We start from the raw sequence: 27,184 nt of genomic DNA, 5'->3' as shown, positions 1-27,184 counted from the left end.
TTAATTATAGAAATCCATTTGCAGGTTTTCCATCAAACCCTAAACTTGTGTGTCTGTATCTATTACTTTCAACCCAATGCATAGCATCTTGGAGTAGGCATAATCAATGTCAGAACTCTATAATGGTGAAAATAAAATGAATCCATTGCAGTTTGGAAAGGTAGGATGGGGGGTTGTTAGCCTATTTGGAAATATTTTAACTGTTCAAAAAATCTTTGGCCAACATGGCTGGCATTGCACAATTGTTGCATGATTGTATGGTATGGTACATCTCCCTTATCAAGCTGGAACTCTTAGTACACTGTAAAAATCAGATTCCTGCTCAATTTATGTTTGCGTCTGATGCTAAGTAAGATTTCAGCTTAGGTGAGGGGTGTACCATGCCAGCAGTCAGGCATTTAACTTTGCCATGTTTACAATGATGCTTTGTGGACACATGAGCTGCTCTTCTCATTTGTCTTGACAATTCTGAATTTTACATTTTTCAGTACTACATGGTTTACACTCTAAAAGCTTCCTGCAACAAAAATAGTTGTTCCAAATTTCAAGATTGTCCTGATTGTCTGTTTGCAATTTCAGCGGGAAATTGGAAGAACCGTTTGGAGAAACGGTCTAAAAGGCAATTTTCAGCTGTTTAAATCATTTCTCAGGTGGGTTAAACCAGATTTCCCAAAGCTGTCGTAAGAGATTTTGTAAAACCCCATGGAGAAGTGTGAGGTGATGCATTTTGGTAGAAAGAACACGGAGAGACAACATAAAATAAGGGATAAGGGGATGCAGGAGCAGAAAAACCTTGGTGTACACATACATAGTTCATTGAAGGAGGCAGGACAGGTAGAGAGAGCAGTTAACAAAGCATACACTATTCTGGGCTTTATTAATAGGGGCATAGAGCGCAAGAGAAAGGAGGTTATGCTGAGCTTATACAAGACACAAGTTGGACCTCAGCTGGAGTATTGTATATAATTCTGGGCACCACATATAAGAAGGATGTGAATACATTGGAGAGAGCGCAGAGAGGTTTACAAGAATGGGTCCAGGAATGGGAAACTTCTGTTATGAGAATAGTTTGGAGAGGTTGGGACTGTTCTCCTATGAGAGAAGAAGGCTAAGAAATGTTCAAAATCATGAGGGAGCTGTACAGAATAGATGGGGGAAAACTGTTCCTGCTCGTAAAAGGATCAAAAGCAAGAAGGATGAGGTTTAAAGTGATTAAAGCAAATATGATATGAGAAAAAAACTTTTTCACACTATGAGTGGTTCAGTGGAATGCAGTGCCTGGAAATGTGGTGGAGACAGGTTCAATTGAGGCATTAGATGATTATTTGAATCGAAACAAAATGGGCCAAATAGCCTCCTTCTACACCGTCACAATTCTGTGAAATTCAAGGCTGCAGGTTCTTTTGGGTAGCTGACATTTTCCCTTTAACTGTTACAATAGGGAGTATGTTAATATTTGCAATGTCTCCACACATATCAATTGTAGCAAGGATTCCCACACATAAGTTTGAAAACCACACTTTCTTGACTCATTCACTTTGGCAAAGCAGTTGAGATTACAAAAGGATCAACTAGCATTTTCAGGAGAGGGCAATGTGGAGGAACGGAAGTCATTACAATTGCAAAAAGAAATTTGCAACAATCTTCATAAAATGATAAAGTACAGACAGCTATTTGGCCCATCTTTGATAGCCAATCCACTGCCCAGCTCTTTGCCCAGAACCCTGCAACTTTTCCCCCAAAAGTAACTTCCTGAACTAACATTATTAAAATTACTGTCTTCAGATAATCACTTGATAAGTATAATAGAACTCTGTTATCACCATGGTGGGCCTTGGCTTAGGTTGTCCTTTGTTAGAACTGATAGCCTGCTGGTAAACTTTATCTTTCATTAAGCAATTTAGCACAGCCAATCAACCTAACCTGCAGATCTTTGGACTGTAGAAGGAAACCGGAACACCAGAGGAAACCCATGCTGAGACAGGGAGACAAGCTCCACACAGACAGTGAGCCGAAGCCGAAATTGAACCCAGGTTCCTGGCACTGTGAGCAGCAGTGCCACTGTGCTGCCCCATGATGTCTGTTTATTCCACGATAAATGACCAAGGTGAATAACCTTACTGTGTTCATTTTACAACAGAATATTCAAGGGATAGGAATTACAATATATATAGTATTTAGGGTGGGGGGTCCATAATTTCTAATTGATTTGTAAAGGGTTCCTTCAATTAAAAACTTTTGAGAAATATTCTTCTAGCACAGGAAGTAGTCTCACAACATCAGGTTAAAGTCCAACAGGTTTATTTGATAGCACGAGCTTTTGGAACGCTGCCCCTTCATCAGGTGAGTGAATGACCTCACCTGATGAAGGGGCAGCGCTCCAAAAGCTCGTGTTATCAAATAAACCTGTTGGGCTTTAACCTGGTGTCATGAGACTATTTATTGTGCCTACCCCAGTCCAACGCTGGCAACTCTGCATCATATTCTTCCAGTAGCTGGTTAATACATTGTACAGACATAGTCCTGACAACAGATTTCTCCTGAAGCGGTTATAAAACGTCATTCTGTTTCTAATTGTTCCTGGAACATGCTATCATACAGCAAATACCAATCCCAAAGTATCAGATTTGCTACTGAGATGACTTGTGAGATGAACAAGTTTACTTCATGGCTTTGCTCGTCACACAAGATTCATACATGGCTTAGAATCAGTTTATGGCAACAAAATAAATTGCTTGGATTGTTGGACATGAACAAACACAACCCCTGCTACTCCTAACATATTTCTCATTCAAACACTAGTTTGAACTGGAACATTCCAACTCTTGCCTTTCTCCAAGTACAGCAGCTGAATGCAGGGAACGGTCTAACTGAGAAAACCTTCGGATCTGATGGCTTTACTACTTCTTTGTATTCATTCATGGGACATGGGTGTCGCTGGCTGGCCAGCATTTATTGCCCACTCCTTGTTGCCCGAGGGCAGTTGAGAGTCATCTACATTGCTGAGTTCAAGGTCTTATAACCAGAGCTCATTTCTCTATTATTGAAACTCCAACGTCAGTGTAGAGACAATACATAAAAGACTCCACAATGATTATAGTGTAATTAAATATATCTGCATCACTCCTTAGCGAGGACTATAAAATACTAACAACCTTTTAGCTTTAAGACTAGATGCAATCATCCTTGGATCATTTCATGCAGATCAAAATAATTTATACAAGGTTGCCAAGGTTTATACAAGGTGTTCGTTCAGTGTGATGCACTACTTTAATTGTACAACACATTGGGCCAATCAGGATACACAATGATTTGAAAAACTATGTATGGAAATGTGCATGATCATAGAGTCATAGAATGGTTACAGCATAGAGGGAGGCCATTTGCCCAACATGGCCACACTGGCTCTCTGAAACTGGTGACAACTCCCATTCCTCTGACTTTATCCCCATAGCTGCATTTTTTTTTCTCCACAACTAATTATCCAGTTCCCTTCTGAAAATCATGATTGAATGTGCTTTCACCAGACATCCATACAGTACATTCCAAATCCCAACCATCTCCTGTGTGAAAGATTTTCCATATGCCACCTATGGTTCTTTTGCCAATGACCTTATATCTGTGTCACAGAATCACAGAATCCCTACAGTACAGAAACAGGCCATTCAGTCCATCGAGTCTGTACCAACCACAATCCTACCCAAGCCCTATTCCCATAACCCCACATATTTACCCTGCTAATCCCCCTGACACTATGGTCAATTTTACCATGGCCAATCAACCCAACCAGCACATCTTTGGACTGTGGGGGGGAAACTGTATCACCTGGAGAAAACCCATGCAAACACAGGAAGAAAGCATAAATTCCACACAGACAGTGACCAAGGCTGGAATCGAACCAGAATCCCTTGCGTTGGGAGGCAGCAGTGCTAACCACTGTGGCAACATACCGCCCAATGGCCAATGCACCTAACCAGCACATCTTTCGGACTGTGGGAGGAAACCGGACTAACCGGAGGAAACCCACAACACGGGGAGAACGTGCAGACTCCGGACAGGGAGTGACCCAAGTCGGGAATTGAACCGGGTCCCTGGCGCTGTGAGGCAGCAGTGCTAACCACTGTGTCACCGTTTATTCTATTGACAATATCATGATTATCAGTTTTCAAGGACCCACCCTGCTCCTGACCACCCTGTTTTTCTTATTGTATTAAACATGTGTTGATTTTAATAATCCTTGCAATTTTCTTTTAAAATGCCCTGCTAATGTTTTGTCATCATTTGTTCTTTGTATCTTTCACATTTTCCAGGAGGTGTGCCTTTTTTTTGCATTTTGCATGTCTGTTTCTTTGGTCTTATGCTGTTTCCTACCGCTTTAGATATTAACAGATGCATTTTTGGCAAGTAGAGCTTTTATCTCTTAGGGATAGAGAATGGTTTTGTAACACATTAAATTATTTTTAAATACCTCCCACTGATCTTCTGTTGTTATACTGTTTAATAGATTTGCCCAGCTTACTGTGGAGTCTCCATCTCATCACACTGAACTCAGTTTTACCTAAACCTAGAATCTTAGCAGCCAATTTTCAAGTTTTATTTCAAACACAATGTTGAAAGCAGCCATATGATCACATTTTGATAAATACTCATGCAACAAGGCTAACAATGAAATCTGGCTCATTACTTATTATAGCCTGCCCATGTCTAGTCCTAGGGCATTTTGTGCAGAAAACTATCCAGAACACACCCAACAAATTTCCTAATTTTCTGACAGATTAGATCCCAATCTACATTAAAAGTTAAAACTCCCAACTGAAACCACTCTGAGTTACTGCACATTTGTCCAACATCTGCATTAACACATTTCTACCACTTCAGATGGTTGTTACACACTTCTACTATACAACCTTAAATATTTTTCATTTCCTATAAAGTTTTTTTTGAAGTTTATTTATTAGTGTCACAAATAGGCTTACATTAATACTGCAATGAAGTTACTGTGAAAATCCCCTAGTTGCCACACTCCAGTGCCTATTCGGGTACACTGAGGGAGAATTTTACCATGGTCAACATACCTAACCAACCCATCTTTCGGACCGTGGGAGGAAACTGGAGCACCCAGAGGAAACCCCACGCAGACATGGGGAGAACATGCTGACTCCACAAAGTGACCCAAGCCAGGAATCAAATCCAGTCCTGGCACTGAGAAGAAGCACTGCTAACCATTGTACCAGCATTTATTCAACTATCTTCACTGCCTGATTTTGTTTCATTATAACCTCATCCTTAATCACTAAGGCTACTTCTCCTCTCTACCATTTTCTCGATCTTTCTGTAGACCTCAAATCTGATATATTCGGTTCCTAATTTTGAATGTTTTGCAGCCATGTCTCAGTAAAAGTTTTCATGTCACATCCCTCATGATGAATTTGCTCTTTATCCTCTGTACTTTTATCATGCACACCTTTTATATGTCCTTCTGCGATATGGTTTTACTCACATATCTTTTCCTTCTCTCTGATTTCATCACTGTAAGTCAATTCATCTTCAAAGAATCTGACAATGCAGAAGGAAGACACCTGGCCCATCGAGTCTGCACTGACCACAACTCCACCCAGGCCCCACCTCCACAACCCCACGTATCCACCCTAGTCCGTCCCCCTGACACCAAGGGGCAACCCAGCATAGCCAATCCACCCATCCAGACCACGGGAGGAAACCAGAGCACCCAGACGAAATCCACGCAGACACGGGGAGAACCTGCAAACTCCACACAGACAGTGACCCAAGCCCAAGTCTTCTCTTTGCCATAAGCACCTAAAGCACAGTAACCAGATGGTAATCCACTCTTTTTCATTTTTTGGATTTTGATCCATTATTCATACAAACTTTTCACTTTAGCATTGCTTCTGCCATTTAAAATCTTAGTGGCCACATTTTTCATCTTTTGAGCTGGTTCCCTTGACCCTAGCCTTGGACAATTTCTTCATGTCCCAGTACTGGTGCCAGTGCCCCATAAAATGGAACCTCCCTTTCCCACACATTTTCAGCTACACGTTCATCATCCTAATCTGTCTACACGTACACCATTTTGCATTTAGCCCTATTCTTTAATTTAGTTCCTAGTTCTTGCTGTTTTTCAAGCAGGACTTCCTGTCTGTTCATCCCTATATTACTCCAGCGAAAGTGTGTGCGGCATCCGCACATCACCCCCGCGCCCGCACAGATCCCCCCGGGCGCTCCAGCCCCCCACACAGTACAAAACCGCGCAGGCCAGCCAGACCGACCATGCCAAATTGTCCCCCGACACCAGGCGGACTAGCAGGGCAAATGCACGGAGCCACAGAGACAGGTCCCAGGTAGAACCTCAGCCAATGTGGCTCAAAGGGCCAAATGGCCTCCCCCTGCACCGCAAGGATTCCATGATTTTATGCTACGATTCTAAGGTCTTTATTCCAGCTGTCTTTCTGACAGTCTCTATCTTTATTCTCATGTGTAATAAGTATATTGCATCTGTTGCTTTTCCTCATTTGCTTTCTCGCCTGGTTCTCGTTATAGTACAGGTCACACCAACCTTTTACTGAACCTCTCTACAAGATGTGACCGAAATCTGTTTTGCCCAAATCTAAAATCTTAATAGCTGTTATGGTAAGATTTGTGATATCAGCACACACCTTACCACATTGGAGGCCATTCCACCCAGCAGAAATCTAACCTTCCCATTCACCTACCCTTTCCTCATTGCCCTGCAATTTTCTCCCTATTTACTTATTTATTAATCACAAGTAGGCTTACATTAACACTGCAATGAAGTTACTGTGAAAATCCCCTAGTCGCTACACTCTGGCACCTGTTAGGGTATGTCCTGTGGTTCTCAGCCCTTCTATCCTATTTATTCGGTCTGGGCTATTCATGATTTTGGGCTCCTCTATCAAATCTCTCAACTTTCTCTTCTCTAAGGAGAAAAGCCCCAACTTCACCAACCTATTCATGAAATGCATTCCAGAACCATTCTCAAAAATCTTTTCCTCTTTCTTTTGAATGCTTTCATCTCCTTCCCAAACTGTGGTGCCCAGAATTTGACAACACAGTACTACAAATCAGGACTGTTTTATAAAGGTTCATCATAATTTTCTTGCTTTTGTACTCTATACCTCTATTTTAAAAGTCCAGATTTTCTTATGCCTTATTAAGCTCTGGTTTCCTCCCATAATCCGAACGATGTGCTGGTTAGATGCATTGACCTAACTAAATTCTCCCTCAGTGTACCCGAACAGATGCCAGAGTGTGGCAACTAGGGGGTTTTCACAGTAACTTCATTGCAGTGTTAATGTAAGCCTACTTGTGACACTAATAAATGAACTTAAACTTAACCGCTTTCTCAACATGCCCTGCCACTTCCAACGATTTGTGTATATTTATCCCCAGTTCTCTCTGCTCTACAGCCCCTTTAGAATTGTACCCTTTATTTTGTACTCCATTCTTCATTCTCCTCCTCAAAATATATCACTTCATACTTTCAGTATTAAATTTCCTCTGCCACCCACCTATCCATTCCACGAGCTTTTCATCACTATTTTCATAGTTCACAATGTGTCAATTTTGTGTCATCTGCAATTTTTAAAATTGTGTCCTGCACAGCTAGGCCATTTGTACATATCAAGAAAAAAGCAATAATCCAATAACAACCCCAAGGAACCCCAATCTATATCATTCTCCAGTTTGATAAACAACCTTTCACTGCTACTCTATATAATCTTGTAAAATATCTATGTGTTTGTTCCCTTAATCAACAATGGCTTAAAGTTATGAATATTTTGATGTATGTATAATTGCTTCATGAAAATATGTACAATTGTATGTATAAGTTTCATAAAATATTCTGCACATTCTTAAAAATACAAGAAAATGGAAAATGTAGTCAAGTACAATACCGCAAGGCTGAATAAACAATTTCACTTATTAAAAAGCAACTTTGTGCCTTGTTTTCAGTGAAAAGATGAGCAACTGAGTGTTTTAAGTTTGAAGTTCATTTATTAGTGTCACAAGCATGCTCACGTTAACACTGCAACGAGCTACTGTGAAAATCCCCTAGTGCTATCTAGGTGCTATCATAACATAAGCTGGGGGGGGGGGGGTGCGGGGCGAATAAAATTTCACAATTAATACAAATACCAGCATCCATTATTGTAACTGTTCTAAAGAAACAATTATCTGTTAGTCCTGTAAATCAAATTCTATCTTCAGCCAGTTTTTATACCATTAGGGCACTTTGCCAGGTTGCATCTATTTATCCCTACATTGTTTTCAATAATTGTGCGCATTCGGAAAAGTTGGAAAGTTAACTCTTAACCGTACTTCAGTTAAGTTGACTCTTAACCGTACTTCAGTTCAACGTTTAAAAATAAGGTGAACATGTATTCATAGAAGATCTTATTTTGACCACACTAACTCACTTTAATAAAACCTAAGAAGCCAAGTTAATCAAAGCATCCCTTCACACAAAAGACAAATGCAAGAAGCTAAGGATAAGGTACTCTAATTTGCCAAAACAAAATGATGGATGCAGAAATCCAGTTCAAATAACAAAATTATGTCAAGGAAATGTCTGGAAATAGTAATAACACAATTCATTTTGCAATGTATATTTGTTTCTAAAGTCTGAATTGATAAGGTACAGAGTGTGCATTATAAAGACAATGTAACTGAGGCAGTTTGGCTGGTAAGTACTTCACATCTTTGTTTTGAACTTATTCTTTATTAAAGCAGAAGAATGCTTAAAATGCATCATTACTTTAAAGGTATTATTAAAAGATACAAGTGTTTCAGTGACTGGTGGCATCCATTTTAAGAAGAAAATAGAAAATTCAGCCCAAATGGAAATATTTCATCAAACACAACTTCACAGACATTTCAAATAGGAATCTTTGCTTCCAATCTCCTTCTACAACCTTTTCTACTGTTGTAATGTCAGTGGTAGTAATACAGAATCATATAGTTGAGGGATTTATGATTTGAGCTCTGTTTTACAGATTTTTCCTCTATGCTTTTAAACTTTCACTTAAAGAAATAAATATGCTAAAAGTGAATACTAATGCTAAATACACAACTTCTTAGTTGTGAATATGTAAAATTAAACATTTCAACTGTTTCGTAAATGTTCACGCTAGTAAACATGGAGCTCAATTTATAATGCACACTCTGTACTTTATTAATTCAGACTTCAGAAACAAATACACATTGCAAAATCAATTGTGTTATTATTATTTCCAGACATTTCCTTGACATAATTTTGTTATTTGAAATGTTCACCATTTCCAAGACTATCTAAAGTTAAAGTGAAATTCCCTTAGTTGCCACACTTCAGCGCCTGTTCAAGTCTATGCAGTTAACCTACACATCTTTGGACTGTGGGAGGAAATCGGAGCAGCCGGAGGAAACTCACACAGACATGGGGACAATGTGCAAACTCCACACAGACAAGCCAGGAATCGAACCCGGATCCCTGGCGCAGTGCTAACCACTGTGCCACCATGCCACCCCATTTTGAACATATATATCATGTCATCAACATTTTATCCGTTACAGTACAGAAAAAGTCAGGTTTATTCTGGCAGTTTAAAGTCTTAGCTTGGCTACTTGACAGCAGACCCACCTCTGGGTTAAAAAATGTAGATAGACTAGGATGACGTTTGAGTGCAATACTGAGGGAGTACTGCACTGTCTCAGGTGATGTCTTTCAAATAGGACATTTAACCCAGGCTCCACCTACCCTTTCAGGTGGATGCAAAAGATTCCAAAGCACAATTTCAAAGAAGAACATGAAAGTTCTCCCATTTCCGGGCCAACATCTGCTTTGGTCGTTTATTTAATAGCCATTTGTAGGATGTCCTGTGCACAAGTTAGTATTTCTTTCATTGCAACAACTATTACACTTCAGAGGTACTCAATTGGCTGTAAAGCATTTTGGAACAATCTGTGGTGGTGAAAGGCACCCTATAAATGCAAAGCTTTCTTTAAGCGATAGTCCAATAAAGGGTTATCCTGACTCCAAACGTTAGCTCTATTCTCTCTATCTCTCTCTTCAGAGAGCTGCCGAGTTTCTCCAGCGTTTTCTTTTTTGTTTCAGATGTCAGCATCCACAATATTTTGCCTTAATCAAAGAGTTTAGTTAATTGCTTTCTGAAGAAAAACAATCACGTGAGTACACTATGTCTGATACAGGCACAGGACGTTCCTGTCCTAGTCCTAGATTCACTGCAAGTTTGCCAAGTGTTGGAGAATTAATGTAAGGAGTAAGGATTCATCAGTTCAAATAGCCAAAAGGCCAAATGTAAGAAAAACATTTGGAATATTACCCCCACCCCCACCAGAGCAATACGTGTACACACAGAGAATTAAGAACCACAGCCTGCTGATATACTAAATGTATAACTCCATATTAAGACTGATAATACATCTTACTGAAATTGGGTAATTGGAAACCGCTGATGTAACTGCACAAGTTACGATTCTAATTACCACACCCTTAAAATTGTCAGAAGGTGAAGATTTGCTCACCTTAAATCCACAGTACCTGGGAACACTGGTGTCCTGCAAAGCAACAAAGCCTAAATTAGTATATGTCACAATTGACTAATGTAGAACATCAAGACATTATAATTCATTATATTTAGAGCTACAAATTGCTAATGTAGACTGTGACCCCAAAATCGAGTTTCACTTAAAAAGTTCGAGTACGCTACTTTGGTCATCTCTGAAAAGACAAATCGCTCACCTTATCAAGTAGAGATACCAACAAGGACGATTCAACCGACTTGGCAGAAAGCGTGAGTAAGTAGAAGTCTGATGGGGTGTGAACAATCACGGGAACACCAATTTAATATCAAGGATAACAGACTTCATTCTTGTAGAACACAAGGGAAATGACTTGGCTCAAATCACGCGGGGGAATTCCACCTCTGTGCGGAAGAAAGCGGTCGGAACCACTAATGCTCAGTTTTCAAGCCGGTACATTTTAAGTCTCTGCCACCTCTCGTTTCCTATAATTTGTAACAGATTTTCAACTCCGGAAACTCCTCCAGTCCCTTTGACTAGAAACGAAAGTCAGCACGCTGACGCTTCCAGGGGGCAGAGTTAAAGCGATTTGAATTGGAAATAGTGCATGCAAAATCAACAGGAACGAGCAAAACCTCAAATCTCTGAAACAAAATGCTTTAAAGTTTCATGTTTAGCAAACTGCTTCTCACGAACGCTCAAGTGTAAATCTGTTCGCAGTAATGGGCTTGGAACAATTACGTTTCAATGTGTATCTGAGATTTTCCTCTCACTATCCCTCTCCCTATAATTGGCCTTTAATCCATCCCTTGGCCAATATCATTCCGAGCCCAGCTGAAAGTTTAAATCTCTGCTTCTTTCCGTGACGTTTGCTCTCCTGTCCGATCCCCCCATGTGTTTGCCTCAGGTCAGGCTATCTCCCCCCATGTGTCTGAACTTCCTTCCCTGTAGGTCTGTCATTCCCTGTGTGTCTGAGCTATCTCTTCGCCTGAATGTTTCGCTCTGTGTTCTGTTTGTGGGAAATGTCTCCAATCCCCTGACATTTTTCCTTACCTTGTATAAACCTCTATCTGACTTCCCCACTCTCCGTGTGGAACTTGTCTTTTGCTCCGATTGCCACAATTCCACTCTCCTCGTTGTTCTTTGAGATCAGAATTCTTCTTTTCCTTTTTTTTCGCGTCTGACTTCTCTCACTTTCACTTCCCAGATGTCTTAATTCTCCGTGTGAAAACCCAGTGACAGCCCATCACCAACAATATGGTATGAACGTGAATGCCTTGGTCAGGTCCGGGCTTGACTTCTTCAATGCTGATGTGGAGATGCCGGCGTTGGACTGGGGTAAACACAGTAAAAAGTCTGACAACATCAGGTTTAAGTCCAACCGATTTATTTGATAGTAAACTCACAAGCTTTCGAGGTTAAGCTCTTCTTCAGGTGAATGGAGAGTTCTGGCCTCAGACAGAGCATATAACAATACAGACAGTTTACAGATTACTGATTAGAATGTGAATCTTTACACCTAACCTGCTGTTCAAGTCCTAAAGAGGCTGACAATGTGTGTGGAAGGAGCACTGATCACAGGTTAAAGGGATGTGTATTGTCTCCAGTCAGTACAGTGAGGTTTTGCAAACCCAGGCAAGTCACGGGGGGGTTACAGATAGTGCGACATGAACCCAAGATCCCTGATGAGACCGTCCTCATGTGTGCAGAACTTGGCTATCAGTCTCTTCTCAGCGACTCTGCGCTGTCGTGTGTTGTGAAGGCCGCCTTGGAGAATGCTTACCCGAAGGTCAGAGACTGAATGCCCATGACCACTGAAGTGTTCGCCAACAGGAAGGGAACAGTCTTGCCTAGTGATTGTCGAGGAATGTTCATTCATCCGTTGTCATAGCGTCTGCATGGTCTCCCCAATGTACCATGCTTCGGGACATCCTTTCTTGCAACGTATCAGGTAGACAACGTTGGCCGAGTTGCAAGAGTATTTACCGTGTACCTGGTGGATGGTATTCTCACATGTGATGATGGTATCCATGTCAATGATCCGGCATGTCTTGCAGAGGTTGCTGTGGCAAGGTTGTGTGGTATTGTGGTCACTTCTCCTGAAGGCTGGGTAGTTTGCTGCGAACAATGGTCTGTTCGAGGTTGCATGGTTGTCTGAAGGCAAGAAGTGGGGGTGTGGGGATGGCCCTGGCGAGATGTTTGTCTTCATCAATGATATGTTGAAGACTCCAGAGAAGATGTCGTAGCTTCTCCACTCCGGGGAAGTACTGGATGACGAAGGGTACTCTGTCCACCATGTCTTCTGAGGAGGTCGGTGCGGTTTTTTGCTGTGGCACATCGGAACTGTCGATCTATGAATCGAGCACCATATCCTGTTCTCATGAGGGCATCTTTCAGTGTCTGGAGGTGTCTGTCATGATCCTCCTCATCTGAGCAAATCCTGTGTATATGGAGGGCTTGTCCATAGGGGATGGCTTCTTTAACATGTTTAGGGTGGAAGCTGGAGAAGTGGAGCATTGTGAGGTTGTCTGTGGGCTTGCGGTACAGTGAGGTGCTGAGGTGACCGTCCTTGATGGAGATGTGTGTGTCCAAGAATGCAACTGATTCTGGGGAATAGTCCACGGTGAGTCTGATGGTGGAGTGGAACTTGTTGATATCATCATATAGTTGTTTCACTGATTGTTCACCATGAGGCCAAAGGAAGAAAATGTCATTGATGTATCTAGTGTATAGTGTCGGTTGAAGATTCTGTGCGGTGAAGAAGTCTTGTTTGAACCTGTGCATGAAGATGTTGGCATATTGAGGTGCGAATTTGGTCCCCATGGCTGTTGCGTGTGTCTGGGTGAAAAACTGGTTGTTGAAGGTGAAGACATTGTGGTCCAGGATAAAGCGGATGAGTTGTAAAATTGCATCTGGAAACTGACAGTTGTTGGCATTGAGTACTGAGGCAGTTGCAGCAATGCCATCGTTGTGGGGGATGTTGGTGTAGAGCGCCGAGACATCCATTGTGACGAGGAGTGTCCCATCATCTCCATCATCGACCATCACCTCAGCACCTCACTGTACTGCAAGTCCACAACCTATTCTCCAGAGCATATTCTCCCCACATCTGCGTGGGTTTTCTCCACTGTCCAAATGTACAGGCTGGTTGGATAGGCCATGGTAAATTGCCCCTTGAGTCAGTGGGATTAGCAGGGCAAATGCATAGGGCTGCGGGGATGGGAGTCATGGTGGTGCAGGCTTGATAGGCCGAACAGCCTCCTTTGCAGTGTAGGCCTTCTATGATTTTAAACACCTAATTTTTTCTTCTCCAAGGAGACACACCCTGACTTCTCGAATCTAACCTAATTCCTTCAGCCTCAGAAATATCACTTATTGTCAATATAACTGAATTTGATGTGGAGGTGCTGGTGTTGGACTGGGTGAGCCCAGTCTCACACTACCAGGTTAAAGTCCAACAGGTGAGTAGAGAGTGGGGCTCACAAACAGAGCATATATAGACACAGACTCAATTCCAAGAAAATGGTTGGAACATGGTCACATTTGTGATACCAAATAAACCTATTAGACTTTAGCCTGGTGTGAGACTTTTTACTGTAACTTAAGTTATATCTTGGTTACAAGATGTAGATGAATTTGAATGTCATCTATTAATCATATTGTACACTGTCTCCCAAAATAACTCCAGTCAGAATTTGGATGGGCCACTCCTGACCTGTTTCTAGCATCAGTAGTATTTTGAGAGACAGGATCTGCAGGCACTTAGAGGTGCAAGGACTGATTAGGGAGAGTCTGCATGGTATTGAGTGGAAAATCATGTCTCTGTCAAGAAGCCAATCTCACAGATCCAGCATTAGGTATCTAAATGGATACAAAATTAGCTTCTTGACAGAAGCCAGAGTGTGGTTGCCGAGGGTTATTTTTCAAACTGGAGGCCTGCAACCAGTGGTGTACCTCAGGGCTCAGTGCTATGGCCGCTGTTATTTGTCATTTATATTAATGATTTGGATGAAAATAGAAGAGGCATCATTAGTAAGTTTGTAGATGACAAAGATTGGTGGTATAGTGGACAGTGAAGAAAGTTATCTCCAATTGCAAAGGGATCTTGATCAATTGGGCCAGTGGGCTGACAAATGGCAGATGGAGTTTAATTTAGATAAAACGTGATGCATTTTGATAGATTAGCTGAGTAAGTCCTACCCTCGTTCAATGGTAGGGCAATGGGGAGAGTTACAGAACAAAGAGAGCTAGGGGTACATGTTCATAGCTCCTTAGAAGTGTAGTCACAGGTGAACAGAGTGGTGAAGGCAGCATTCAGCATGCTTGGTTTCATTGGTCAGAATGTTGAACACAGGAGTTGGGACATCTTGTTGAAGTTGTACAAGACATTGGTAAGGCTATGCTTGGAATACTGTATACACTTCTAGTCAACATTTTTATAGGAAGGATATTATTAAACTAAAAAGAGTGCAGAAAAGATTTACTAGGATGCTACTGAGACTTGGTTTTTAAGGAGAAGCTGGAGAGACCGGGACTTTTTTCTCTGGAGCATAGAAGGCTGAGGGATGATCTGGTAGAGATCTATAAAATAATGAGGGGCATAGATCAGCTAGATAGTCAATATCTTTTCTCAAAAGGTAGGAGTCTAAAATTAGAAGGCATAGGTTTAAGATGAGAAGGGAGAGATATAGAAATGTCCAGGGGGCAATTTTTTCACACAGAGGGTGGTGAATGTCTGAAACAAGCTGCCAGAGGTAGTAGTAGAAGCAGGTACAATTGTCTTTTCAAAAGCATTGAGATAGTTGCATGGGTAAGAGGGATATAGGGGAATGTGGGCAATTGGGATTAGTTTGGAGGTTTAAAAAAAGGGTGGCATGGACAAGTTGGGCCAAAGGGCCTGTTACCATACTGTAAATCTGACTATGCTCAGCTGAATCTATTTGGGTCAAAACAATATTTTACTATCAGCAAAAGCACAAAGCAAAAGAATAAATGAGAATAGTTTTCAGAACAGATATAGGTATTGAACCCAGCTGAAGACAAAATACAATAAATCAGAGCAGCATAAAAGTCATTGTAGAAGAAATTGGTGGATAATTTCAGTAGCAATTGTAAAATCTTGGGGGTAAAGTGGGAATGATTAGGATAGTCCTCAAGCTTCTCAACTCAGACACAGCTGAAACGATACTGACAGTTTTGTTCCCCAAAAACTAATTTAACCCTCTACTGCATCTACTTTTGAGTGAAGCAATTGAGGCTACCTCATTAAAACATTGAGGCAAAGATAGATAGATTTCTGACCAGTAAAGGAATTAAGAGTTATGGTGAGTGGGCAAGTAAGAGGAGCTGAGTCCACGAAAAGATCAGCCATCATTTTATTGAATGGTGGAGCAGGCTTGAGGGGCTAGATGGCCTACTCCTGCTCCTAGTTATGTTCTCACATGGTGGATCTGGTTATGATTTAATTTAAGTGTAGCAAGAATAAATAGAACAGGTGAAGATAAACACAGTGGCAACAGGTCTCAAAAATTGGGAATTTGACTCAAATGGGAATTAGGGGCAGAGAGCATGAATGAAGTGGTTTAATTGAAATTTAGTAAAATTTACAAAAACATATTGTAAGACAGCATGAAGGGAGTGGCAATTCCTTAAGGATGTAGGAGGTTGGAGTAACAAATGTTAACTTTGACAAAACTGTGGAAAATTTCTCTAAATTTACTTAAACTCAAGATTTCAGAGCTTGAGTTGAGAGACCCAGTTATTAAAATGGAAGGGGGTGGTATTTACAGTATATGAATACTGCTGAAAGACTGCAAGCAGTGGCAAAAAAAATCACCATCTACAGATCAGGAAAATTATAAGAAATTGGGTGAAAAAATGATTTCCAGAAAAATATGACCTTCATTGAAATGTTTGAACTATTGTGACTTGTACCGTTGACAGGAAAATCAAATTGATTACACCGATACCAAAAAACATGAACTAGCTCAAGCTGGGGGCAAGTGTAGAACTTCAAGCAGAAACACAATAACTGGAGACAAAAAAAATACAGCACAGGAACAGGCCCCTCAGCCCTCCAAGCCCTTGCCAATCATAACTTAACTAAACTAAAAAATTGGCTGCTTTACCCAGTCTATCCCTCTTTTTCCTCCCTATTCATGTATCCATCCAGATGCCTCTTGAATGTTGCTAATGTGCCTGTTTCCACAGCCTCCTCTGGCAACACATTCCAGGCACCCACCACTCACTGTGTGAAAAACTTACCTTGCACATCTCTCAAACTTTCCCTTGACTTGAACCCGTGGCCCCTTGTAATTGACACTTCTACTTAGCCTCTGATGATCCACCCTGTATATGCTCCTCATCATTCTGTAGATCTCTATCAGGTCTCACCTCAGCCTTCATCTTTCCAGTGAAAACAATCCTAGTTTATTCAACCTCTCATCATAGACAACATCCTGATGAACCTTTTTTGCACTCTCTCTTCAAAGCTTCCACATTCTTCCGGTAGTGTGACCAGGACTGCACGCAATACTTCAAATGCGGCCTAACCAAGGTTTTATATAGTTGCAAAATGACTTGCCAACTCTTGTACTCAATGCCCTAACTGAAGGCCAGCATGCCATATGCTTTAATTACCTTGGCCCTCTGTTTTGCCACTTTCAGGGAACTGTGGACTTGCATGCCTAAATCCTTCTGTACATATGGTCATTTTCCATTGCAGCTGCAGTGTGCTAATGTTTTGCTCCTTCCTAATGGATAGTCAATTTTGAAAAGACTTGAAAGAAATATGGTCGTGGTCAGAGATAGCCAGTTTGTGTGGTCGACATGATAGCCAATGGACAAAAAAGGCCTGACACCCTGTGATAGTTTAAGAAATTAAAATACATCACGTGCTAGATAACCTAGGGGCTAAAACTGAGGAAATGAAGGAAATTAATATCTGCTGAGACAAAGTATTGAAGAAGCTTGAGGGATTAAAATCTGGACAATCACAGCTTGGTATGGCTCCTGCTCTGGCCAAGACCAGAAAAAAATTAAAGTGTCCTGAATGAAGCCCAAACCATCAACAAACCAGTCTCCCATCCATCGACTGGGTGACTCGGTAGCACAGCTGCTTCACAGCTCCAAGGGACCTGGGTTCGATTCCCAGCTCGGGTCACTGTCTGTGTGGAGTTTGCACATTATTCTCCTTGTGTCTACATGGATTTCCTCCAGGTGCTCTGGTTTCCTCCCACAGTCCAAAAATATGCACGTTAGGTTGATTAGCTATGCTAAAATTGCCCCTTAGTGTCCTGAGATGTGGAGGTTCGAGGGATATAGGGGTAGGGGCTGGATGGTAGTGTGGTCAATGCAGACTCAGTGGGCCGAAGGGCCTCTTTCTGCATTGTAGGGTTCTATGACTCTATGTAGACTTCCTACTGCCTACATAATCAAGGACTTCCGACATACCCTTCCACCTTTTCCCATCATCAGAACACCAGAAGTCTGATGACATGTACCAACCGATTCAAGACAGTTTCTTCCCTGGTGCCATCAGACTTTTGAAATGGATCTACCTGGCATTAAGTTGATCTTTCGCTACACCCTAGCTATGACTGTAAACACTACATTCTGCACTCCATTTTTGATACAGCACACAAGAAATACTATTTTTCACTGTATACTAAAAATAAATGTACCAATTATACAATTTTCTTCCTGAAGTTGTTCCCTATAAAAGTCCTTATTTTTCACCTCAATTTAAAAAAAACATTGACGACTTCTACTCAAGCAATAATCCCAACTTCTCAAATCTTATTGAAATTGAATATTGCTGAAGAGAAATAATGCCAAAGATTTTTGTCTTGTACTTGAGACAAAGGCAAGAATGCCAAATTTCAAATGATTACAATCTTATACAATATAGAAAAGGATGCTGACTGGTTCACAAGCCAACAAGGAATTTTGGCTTCCATAGCAGCTGGTAGTTCAAAAAAGGTGCAAGACTCTGCGTAAAAATATCTTAATAAATGTGAGGTCATCCATTTTTGTAGGAATAACAGCAAAATGGACAATTATTTAAGTGGTTAAAAAAATTGCATCATGCTACTGTGCAGAGGGACCCAAATGTCCTGTGCATGAAACAAAGTTGGTTTGCAGGTAATTAAGAAGGCAAATAGAATTTTGTCCTTAATTGCTAGAGGGATGGAATTTTAAAAAAAAACAGGGAGGTTATGTTGCAGCTGTATAAAAGATGCTGGTGAGGACACACCTGGAGTACTGTGCACCATTCTGGTCTCCTTATTTGAAAAAGTATATAGTAGCACTGGAGGGGGTGCAGGAGATTCACTAGATTGATTCTGGAGTTGAGGGGAATGACTTAAGAAGAAAGACTAAGTAGACTAGGACTGTACTCATTGAAATTTAGAATGGGGGTTGGGGCGGGGGCACAGTAGAATCTTATAAAATTATGAAGGGAATAGCTAAGATAGCAGGAAGGTTATTTCTGCTGGTGGGTGAAACCAGAACTAGGGGGAAATAGACTCAAGATAAAAAAGGGGAGCAGATTTAGGACTGAGGTGAGGAGGAACTTCTTCACCCAAAGCATTGTGAACCTCTGGAATTCCCTGCTCAGTGAAGCAGTTGAGGCTACCTTGTTAAATATTAAGGCAAAGACAGAGATTTTTTGAACAGCAAAGCAATTAAGGGTTATGGTGAGCAGATGGACAAGTGCAGTTGAGTCCACAAGATGATCAGCCATGAGGGGCCAAATAGCCTACGCCTAGTTATGTATTGCTACTTGTAGCAAGTGTACATGAGCCACATTATGTACTCAATTGATTATCCTAAACTGACTGCTAACCTACCTATTAGCACATTCAGGATTGGTTCATACACGCATACAAAAATTTATTCTCTAAACAAAATCAGCATGGTTTTAAAAAAATCCCTTAAATCATGATGAGCTTTCCCCATGTCACTGCAATCCATAACTAAAGTTACCAATATTTGCACCCTCAAAATTATTTATAGGAGATGGGGGGAGAACGTGTCTACCCTAGAAACTACTATACTCTAGCAATTGTAGTTCATGTGCTCATGACTCATGGACTCATTCATGTACCATAAAATGTTGCTGCAGAAAATCATTCTGCTGTTGCATAACCATAGGCTCCTTTTTTAAAGATTCATGATCATAAATATTCTAGGTCTGTGTTTTCTATTGACTCAATTTTGAAGCCTTTTTAATTTTTTTTAAAACTGCCCCTATTCACACCTAATTACAATGCAACATCAGTGCATGGTTGGCATTACTTTTGGAATTTCTCTTGCACTGTGGGGGCAAAACAAGGAGCATGCTTCAGAGGGATATCCCCCCCATGAGGTGACCTGGACCATCGACTACATCAATCTATTATAGACATAACATTAGAGATTTGATCAGACAGGTTGTTCTCTAGATTAGGACCAACCTCCCTGCAGGATGACAACTGGTTGTCAAACAAATTTCTATAGATTTAACTGCTGTGTATGTGCTCCTTCAACTATGCACATAATAACCAGTACTAAGGCATTGGGGTCTTGAAAGCTTCTGATTCTACAATGCATGTTGCATTTATGCCATGGTACACATGAAACAGGTTAAGTGTCCAGCAAGTAATAATATAGTAGCTAGCTGCCTTTAGATACAGCTTTCCATTCTCCCTTTCATCCCATGCCCTGCAGATAATGAAGTGTTGAGTCTATTCACATGGCTGAAGTATGATACTGAATAACCAACCTTGCATCCACTTTATTCAACTGTACATTAGGCAACCATACTTCAATTTGCTCAGTGTGTTTCCTTTTCTGTTATCTTTGATCAAATTTGTACATAAAATATTGATAGTGACACTGTTGTCCCCTCACACAATAGACATCCCTTTAATTTGGATTTAATGGCCTCAGATCCTTTGGTGCAGCTGATTCCTAATCAAAAACTGCTAAAAATTAAACATGCATATAGGCTGCTTTCACAACAGTGATTGTATTGAGGCAGTTTCTTTTGGCAATGCTGCACATCAGAAATGCAGCATAAAACTCAAAACTGCAATCTTGCTCAAGCCGCCACCAATACCCACCCTCATTCAGTCCTAATTTTACATGCCCACTATTGATGGCTGATCCTTCAGCTGCATAGGCCCTAGGTTCTGGCATTCTCCTTTAAACAAACTCCCTAACAGCTACCTCTATGTCCAAGCTTTTGATCATTTGTAATAATGTCTGCTTATTTGGCCCAGTACCCAACTGGGTTTAATAATGTTCTGGATAAGCACTTGGGATGCATCAATCATTTAAAGTTACATTAAATGAATGCAAGTTGTTCCTAATGGTAATATATACTCAAACTCAAGCCTTATGTAAACCTTCCATTTAAGGACGACATAAAAAAAACGAGACATAACGGGTTTTGCAAATCAAAACAATATTAACCCTATCTTGCACTTTATTTCCCAAGTCACGCAGATAACCAAAAAAAAGGCATTGCAATATCTGATCACTGTGATACAACTTAAATATTAAAGCAAAAATGTGCATAACCGAATGTAAACACTTACAAATAGAAATTCCCTACAAAACAAGTCAACAATGAAAACTTGCTTCAAATTACTAATGCTAGTAATCTTTAGAGGACATTGATTTAAAGTTCTAAGCAAATCAAGTGTTGGAGTTAGTCCCAAGATTCTTCTTCGTTTCCTCCATACATCACTGGTATATTTGTTTTGTAGCCACTGAAGTTTCTGTTAACACCCAAGCCCTACAACAAAAAAAATGGGGAAGAGAAAATGAGGTTGCCATTCAAAACAATTTGCATAGAAATTACTTTAAATCCATGTCCCCCCCACCCCTGTTAGTGATTTCTCTTGCCAAGTGTTTCCTCTTAGCCACTTTATTCAAATTCACAATGACATCACTCCTTGCCCTCCTTCATTCCAAAGACAACAATCTCAGCCTAAACAATTTTCTTTCATAATAAGAATTCTCCAAACCTGGCAAACATCCATCCAAAATCACATCTGTAGAGTGATCTAGAGTGATCACACTTTCCTGGAAGTGATCAGAACTATAAACAACCTTCTTGCTGTTGCCTAGTGTTTTTGCATGTTCTAGCTTAACCTCCCTAATTCTTGTATTCTAATAAAGGAAAGTATTCTATATTTCTGTTGCAGTCTTAATTATTTTATCCATTTGTTCTTCTACATTCAGGGATCTGTGGACATGCACTCCAAGGCTCCCCAATAAGAATTTTACCACTTTTCCTTGTCTCTCATGGTATCCTATGTTTTCCCCAACATTTCGAAAGATAACATTTGGCAAAGTCTTGCTAAATTCTACATACAGCAAACATGATATCCTTATTAACTCTCCCCATTACCCCACAATTTTCAATCAAGTTAGTAGGATACCATTTCCTTAAACTCACACAGATTCTCCAAGTCTCTGTAAACAACAATTTATGGGTCCTCAAATCCTTGCCCCCACCACTGCCAATAATTTGCCCATGACTTGAGTACTAGTCTGTAATTATTCTGCCCATTCTTTCCTGGCTTTTTAAACAATGGTACAACATTATCAATCCTTCAGCACTATGCCAGCAGCAGTGCAGATTGGAAAGTGACCATCCAAACCTTGGCTATTTTCTTCATTGTCAGCCTGAAATCTACACTTGACCTGGGCCTGGCAATTTCTCCAAAAGATACTAATGCCCTCAACACATCTTCTCACTACATTCATCCTACCCCATATTGTGCACCCAACTAATACGTTTGCACTTTTTGGTATTTGACTTCCAAAAGATACTCGTTAGAACCAAGCCCACATCTTCCGTCTCCACAGTTGACTGATCCTTTAAAAACAGTAATAGGCAAATAAAATTAAAAAATCAGCAAAATTTCATACCAAAAACTGTGATGAACTACAAATAATCTCATTACCTGCCTTACTGACTTGATAAAATACCAAAAATCCTTTACAAGGAGCACCACTGATTTGATCAGATTCTCACAAACTTAAATCATAAATTTAAAGTTAGAAATTTCATCAGTATCAAATGACTATCATTCCAACACCCTGTCAAGGAATTTGCAATGGATGTTTATGGCATGTCTGGGAAAGACGTCAATTGTTAGAGTTGCACGCAACTGTGAGCCTGCGAGAGGAGGGAGGAAGGCCCTCTGGAGCAGAAATGACGAGAACAGAAACTGCCAACTTTATTATAGTAAAATATTAGAGGAAAGAAAGGCACAAGTAGTGGAGATTGAAAATATTGCTGCAGGATATAGCAAACAAATTATGGAAAGAAAGCTGGGAACAGCACATCCCATCAAAAGGAATTGGGAGTCTGTTGAGTGTTTTGTGCATTTACACGGACCACCTGACCCAAAATGGGGCAGCTTGAAGCAGATGTCAGCCTATGTAACATACAAATGATAAAACGCAAAGCATTAGAGCACCTAAACCCTCCAGATTAAATAATCCCAAGTACAACAATTCCCTAGACAAAACATTGAAGAGAGGAATGCCACGATGAACAGAAAAAAAATACCACAGCACTGCAACAAAAGGCCAGAGGTTAAATTAAGACAGGTACAGTTAAGGAATAAGAAGCTAATGGTACAGTACTGACGGCATCACAGAAACAAACAGAAACAGAGGAGATTTAGAATCAGAGTTTAGTGAGAACAAGGGCAAAAAAAATTAGGTGATTTAACTAAACCAAGGAAAATAGCAGGAATGTGGGTAAAGATCTTCTGTTGTGACTGCTTCCTTTTATTAGCATAGTTTTAGTTCAACAAGGCAAGCAGCATTGCTTAATTTTGTTCTGGGAAATGAAACAAGTCAAATCACTAATGACTATAAAGAACAATTGCGAAAGTGACCATAATACCGTTTAGGTTCCATGCAAAAATAGAAAAATGCAAATAAGGGATGTGACTCAAGTTAACTGGGAAAGTTAGGAAACAGAACTATCCATCACCAGTAGGAAATCTACAAAATAGATATATATTCAAGTCAAAAAGCAGATGTGGGGCGGCATGATGGTTAGCACTGTCATCTCACAGCTCCAGGGACCCAGGTTCAATTCCAGCCTCAGGTCACTGTCTGGTGGAGTTGCACATTCTCCGCATGTCTGCGTGGGTTTTCTGTGTGCTCCAGCTTCCTCCAACAGTCCAAAGATGTGTAGGTTAGATTGATGGGCCATACAAAATTTTCCCTTTGTGTCACAAGGATTAGAAGGGTAAATACATGGGTTTACAGAGAATTAGGGTCTGGATGGGCTTGTTGTAGGTGCAGGCTTGATGGGCTGAATGGCCTACTTTTGTACAGAAGGGATTCTATGATAAAACTAAAATTGAAAGAGGGTATAAATAAACATTAGCTCACAATACTAATGTGTATATAGCCATCAGTATCCTCAAGATCCTTATTTGTGGCGTTTTGAATGAGAAAGTCCCAGTATTTTTTGCTCAGTTAAAAAACAATGACGTATTTTTGGTGATTGTGATGGAATGCAAGCAAAGGAAACAAAAACAAATTTCTCACCGTTATGGATGGTTCTAGAAGCATCTAGGAGTAGGACGAAATTTTATTTTTTTTTAAAACACATCAAGGAAAGGACCAAGTACGAGAATGTCTCAAGTGTACATTATACACCAATTCTTAGCAAGATGGAACTTGCTTCTCAAAAGACTCTGTATACAGAGCTAAAAATGAAATTGAAGACAGGAAATTGATTTTATTTTAGGCAGAAGGTTGTCAGGGACTAGGAGAAAGAAACCAAATGGAGATGAAGTTTAGAGAAGAACCACAATCTAAATGAACAGGCACATTATGAACCACGCTGGTACTAAAAGCAAGGGTATCCCAGAGAGTTAACTTAGAACATCAGTTTGTACTGGTATACATGTTTTTTGGTATTATGAGAAGAATAATGTACAACCCAGGTGAAACAGCTGTTGAGAAATTATATGAGGAATCAATTCAAGAAAAACAAAAGCACACAAGGACTAGAATACACTGCGGCATTCAGGGATATGGATGTCTATCCACGTATAATATTGCATCAAACTATCCCTTGGTCCCCAAACCTACCCTACATTTATTGATCTTTAAGAGGTCCCTTTTCCCAAACAATATCCAATCTCAAGCAACTCTATGAGCTAACTCCAGCAAACAACTACCACAACCAGGTTAAGATGGCCACGCTTGGGAAATAGTGCGGTTCAACGAAGGTGGAAAATGGTTGTTCTCTCAGGACACTATAGCTGCAACTTGCTGCAGTTCTATTGTTGCCAATGTCGCTCTCCCGCTTCGTTAGGGTTCTTTAGTTGTATTGTATTGTTCCCTGATTTTCTCTCTCTGTGGAGTCGCTTTGTGGGCAGTTGTGTGTCAATTTCCTTATTTCTCCACTTCGAAGTTACCATCACCATCCCCCCATATGTAAAATATTTGTTTTTCCAATGATGGGCTAATTTGCATCATTTCACCAGCCTCTAATCAACTCCCCTTATTTACTTTGTTTTTTAAAATCTTAAATGTGCCCCAATTATTAACACCTTTAACATGTTAAAACACCCTGAGGTACTTTCCAAGAGCATTATTGTCCATCAAGATATATTAGGGTAGATGCAGTTGGTTTTAAGGACTATATCAAAAGAGAGAGGTGGAGAGATTTAAAGAAGGGAATTCCAGAGCTTGGCAACTGAAAACATGATCATCAACGGTGGAGCAAAAAAAAAAGACACTTAATAGACCAGTATTGGAAGATTGCAGCTGTCTGAGTTGTAGGATGCAGGAGGTTATTGAGTTAGGGAGAGGGCAGGTCATGTTGGGGGAGGAGGGAGAATTAAAAACAAGACTGAGGATTTTTAAACATTGGGTCAAGGGGTTGAATTTTTTCCTGTGTGGATAGGAAATTTGATTCTTCTGACATAGCTTATAAAGGAGGAAGCATTTCTCAAATTGTAAAAGAAATTTCGAGAACTAAACATTTAAAAACATTCAATTTGATCATTCATGAATCTGTGAATAATATATTCCCTTTAATGTCCCAAAGCGTGATTTGGATAGGCTGAGTGGATGTGTGTATGACAGATGTAATATAAATGTGGATAAATGTGAGGTTATCCACTTTGACAGCAAAACAATAAAAGGAGTCACGTTATTTGAGAGAAGTGGATACTCAGTGTGACCTTGGAGTCCTCATGCATCAGTTGCTGAAAGTAAACACACAGTCACAGCAGGAAGTAAAGAAGACAAATGGTACATTGGCCTTCATAGTGTGAGGACTTGAGCAAAAGGGCTAAGGACGTTTTACTGCAATTGTTCAGGGCTTCGGGGGGGTCACACCTGGAATCGTGTGCGCAGTTTTGGTGTCCTTGTTATAGAGGGTGAGCAAAGAAGGTTTATCATGCTGATCCCAGGGATGGCATGACCATCACGTGAGGAGAGACAAGGATCGGTTAGGATTATATTCACTGTGGAGTTTGAGAGAGGGGATCTTAGAAGTTTATAAAATTCTAACAGGATAGACAGGTTAAAATAGAATCCCTACATTGGGGGAGGAGACCATTCAGCCCATCAAGTCTACACTGACCATAATCCCACCCAGGCCCTGTTCCTGTAACCCCACACATTTACCCTAATACCTCTGACACTAGGATCATTTTAGCACAGCCAATGAACCTAACCCACGCATTTTCGCACTGTGGGAGGAAACCAATGCAGACAAGAGGAAGGAATGTGTTAACTCCACACAGACAGTCACTCAAGTAACTGAACCAGGGTCCCTGCCGCTGTGAGGCAGCACTGCTAACCATTCCTGCTATCAGTTAGAAAGATTGAGAGGTGGGGTCATAGTTTGAGGATAAAGGGGTAAACCTTTTAGGACTGAGGTGAGAAGAAATTTCTTCACCTAGACAGTGATGAATGCGTGGAATTCACTACCACAAAAAGTAGCTGAGGCCAAAACGTTGTGATTTCAGGAAGGATTAGGGTATTGAATTTGATGATCAGCCATGATCATAATAAATGGCGGCGCAGGCTTGAACGGCCAAATGGCCTTCTCCTGCCTCAATGCAAAGACATTATATCCTACTTCATATCTCAGAGTTAGGTTCACTATGAGACCAATTTCAAAAGCCAAAATGAAAATAATTCAGCTGCCAACAGAAAAAGTTATAATTAGCATAAAACAATCAAAACAAAAATGGAATGCATATTTCTATTCCACCCCAATGCACTGTACCTGCAGCTTCCACATTACTCCCTTTTTATTAAGTTTCATCAGCCAAAAAAATCATTTCTGCTGCACTTCCTGCATGACTACTTGCACAACAGAAAATACCCTCCATTTCTGCATTTATTAGCACAAACTGCACCAGAGGGGAGAGACAATAATTCAAACAGGAAATTAGACTTTCCAAAAAGTTTACACCATGTACTTTAGTATAAAGGTCAGGTCAGTTGCCAAGTATCAGTAAAGACAATTGGGCTTATTGTTTAGTCAGATCTGGTGTCCACCTCAAGAGATAAGTTCCCACATACAAGATGATATCAGAATGCGTGTGCTGTTCCAAATAATTGGGAATAGGGTACAAACAAA

At 40.5% G+C, this 27,184-nt stretch overlaps 1 protein-coding gene across 7 annotated transcripts in view; it reads right to left on the bottom strand.

The window, feature by feature from the left end:
• Positions 1–21,002: 21,002 nt before the first annotated feature.
• ddx4 (DEAD (Asp-Glu-Ala-Asp) box polypeptide 4) overlaps positions 21,003–27,184 on the bottom strand; it is a 76,184-nt gene continuing 70,002 nt past the window's right edge. For all 7 annotated transcript variants that reach the window (XM_080186064.1, XM_080186037.1, XM_080186081.1 and 4 more), the window contains one exon: positions 21,003–21,337. In XM_080186064.1, coding sequence (XP_080042190.1) covers positions 21,251–21,337 — 87 coding nt within the window. In that variant the 3' untranslated portion in view covers positions 21,003–21,250. The remainder of the gene's footprint in view (positions 21,338–27,184) is intronic.

The sequence above is a fragment of the Carcharhinus amblyrhynchos genome, chromosome 1 (assembly GCF_965287045.1).
Source record: "Carcharhinus amblyrhynchos chromosome 1, sCarAmb.v2.hapA, whole genome shotgun sequence".
Taxonomy (NCBI): domain Eukaryota; kingdom Metazoa; phylum Chordata; class Chondrichthyes; order Carcharhiniformes; family Carcharhinidae; genus Carcharhinus; species Carcharhinus amblyrhynchos.
This window is presented reverse-complemented; position numbering and strand designations above follow the sequence as displayed.